This window comes from Acanthisitta chloris, unplaced genomic scaffold, assembly GCF_000695815.1.
Source record: "Acanthisitta chloris isolate BGI_N310 unplaced genomic scaffold, ASM69581v1 scaffold5889, whole genome shotgun sequence".
NCBI lineage: Eukaryota > Metazoa > Chordata > Aves > Passeriformes > Acanthisittidae > Acanthisitta > Acanthisitta chloris.
The window spans coordinates 593-3259 of record NW_008689676.1 but is presented as its reverse complement, the minus strand read 5'-3'; the positions used below and the strand labels follow the sequence as shown (position 1 = coordinate 3259).

Below are 2667 nucleotides of genomic sequence, written 5' to 3'. Positions count from 1 at the left end.
TGAACCGCTACCTGCCTCAGGCCATCACATTTGCATTTCCTTACTGGTACAACTACTTTAGAAGCACTATTCCTTCCATTCTTTAGATGTGTTTAACACTACCCAAGAAAATGTTTTTACATACATGCCATAACTCTAACAATACTAAACTTAAATTGATCCCACTATGCAGAAACACACAGGACATCAGGTGAAGTGGGGAAAAAAAAAAAAACGGGAAAAGCATTACTCATACTTACTCCTTCAGCTAGTTCAAAAACAGGAACAGGTTTGCTTTTACAGCTTGAAACAACTATTTTATCACCAGAAGTAGAGGCAGTGACCAGGAATCTATCTTAGTCACAAGTTAAGGACCATAATTGTAGGATAGTGGCGATTAATAAAAGCAACAGAAAGTTTCCCTTGCTGGACAGAAGACAGATTGACTAAACAGTCTAAAGCACTGTACCTTGAAAGGACCTACAAATAGAAACATAAGACTATTTTCCAAGATTTCATTTAGAAGCTCTTGCATTAACTACAGCCCTTACTTCCCAATACAAGGCAGGGCAATTTCTTTCAGAGAGGAGATGAGAAATATCCAGCAGATATTATTTAAGAGCTCTTTACCACTAAGGCAGCTTATCCAGTCTGCAATTCTGTTTCCCCACCACCCCCAAGTAAGAGCCTCATTTACCACTACAGTTGAAAGGAATGCTTGTTGCTGTTAGCAGGCTGTGGGTTTAAAGAATAGTCCTGTTCGTGACGAACTACTGCACCAGAGAGTTTCTACAGTACAACAAGCGGTTGCCAATTTGTCTCCCTCTGTACTGAGAAAAGAAAAAAAGCCCCAAAAGAACCTTTAAGGAAACCAAGTACCCCAAAGTAATAAGAAAAACATTCAATACTGAACTACAAAGCAGGGAGACTGTGCTGAATCCTCACCAAACAAACTGAGCGATCATTTAGATTCGTGTCCTCTGTCTTCAGGCCAATGCCCATTGTGATTTTGTATTTGCTTATTTAGGTATCATTCGGGCTAACTGGATGGACTTAATACCACAGAACCAGTAGACAGATTAGTGCTTGCTGTTTCTTTTATTATTCCAAGGCACTATTTTAGCCTACAGAATTATGCAGAACCAAAACTAATGCTTTCTCCCTAACAAATTAACAAATATATAGAGCAAGACACTTCATTGTTTCAGTTTGGGGAGAGGAAGAGGAGTCTGGGCAAAAAAAAGCATGACAAGACTGTCTGTCTGTAGCTAAAGTTTACTAAACTCATCTAAGTGTGTAAACGTACACATGAAAACAATACATCTCTGCTTCAATTTCTCTGCAAGCTCCATAGCTAAAACATTCATTTGTGCTCTAAATTGTTTCAACTTTTTTTCTCACAGTCATTCACTTGCAGACTTACAGGACAGACACTTACAACTTGCAGGGCTCAACTGCTAGTGCCAGCACCTTGTCCTTCTTTTCCATCAAGATGAGGCACCACCACCTTTTCCTTTGACAGCCATATAAGCTGTTCACCTGACAGCACACTGAAATGGCTCATATATTCACCTAACACTTAGCACCTTGTGTCACTATCCCAGAACAGGCTTCCAAGTCAGAGATGAAAGATTAAATGGATCAGATCCATTCTGATGCTAAATCACCACCATCCTACAGATATTTTCCTTCATGACCGACCCATTTGTGCTTCCTTTCTAAATGCTACAAACAATGCAAAGAAAATCAGTGCCTGCAGGGTAAGAGGTAAGTTTACACTATCAGAGACTACCAATGAAAAGCTGTTCTGGGGAAAATAAATCCTTCATTACAATTTTCCTCTCCTACACTATGTACAGGATCTTACTACACCAACCATTGCTTTGTTCAGCTCTGTCAGCAAATTAAGCACTTTCTTGAAAGTACTGTAGTCAAATACTGAAGAAACAAATGAGGAAAATCTTTATACTTGGCAGGAAACTCAGGCATATCATAATCATTAAAAAAGTGTTTGCTTCCTACAGGATGAGAAACTTCTTCAGAATCATTTACCAGCATGAGCTGATTTTGTGAATCACTTCAACAAAGAGAACCACAAAATTTTCTTCACATTATAGACAAATCGTTTCAGACAAGACTTCAAAAATGCATCAGGCCTGTGCTTGACAAACACTTTAGTCAAAGAAAAAACCATCAGAATGCTGCAGAACACCCATAACACTATGGCTAAAACTGGAAAGGATACTATTGCTGGCCCAGCATAGTGAGCTGACTAGACGCGAGGAGGTGTGTGGTTTGAACTGCTCCAGCACAGTTAGAGAAGAGGAATCCCATATTTTAACATCATCTCCTGCTGACGCAAAGTGTATGCCTTCTTGCATGGCTGCACCTGGTTCACAAAAATAAATGAAAAAGTGAAAATACAGAAATATACATAAAGTAATAATATACAACAGGCAACTTCACAAGTCAAACAACATTTCATCTGTGCCACTTAAGACTGTTTTCTTGATAACCACGATATTTATTTGGAGTCACACAACTAGTACTGTTCAACTTAATATACTACTGCAGGCAGCAGACACTCCACACTTCTACTACTTGAATTCCTGCAGGAAGCGTGTGCTTTCCTTGCCACAAAGCCATCCCCTCTGTGGCACTGGGAGACTAAAATGAAGCTTCTGTCTC

General features: G+C 39.4%; 1 protein-coding gene across 1 annotated transcript in view; it reads right to left on the bottom strand.

The window, feature by feature from the left end:
• Nucleotides 1–2360, bottom strand: part of NEDD1 (neural precursor cell expressed, developmentally down-regulated 1) — a 21056-nt gene extending 18696 nt beyond the window's left edge. The window contains exons 1-2 of the mRNA XM_009081501.1: nucleotides 2225–2360; nucleotides 240–334 (exon numbers count right to left, since the gene is read on the bottom strand). Of these exons, the coding sequence (XP_009079749.1) occupies nucleotides 240–334; nucleotides 2225–2360 (231 nt within the window). The remainder of the gene's footprint in view (nucleotides 1–239; nucleotides 335–2224) is intronic.
• Nucleotides 2361–2667: the final 307 nt, after the last annotated feature.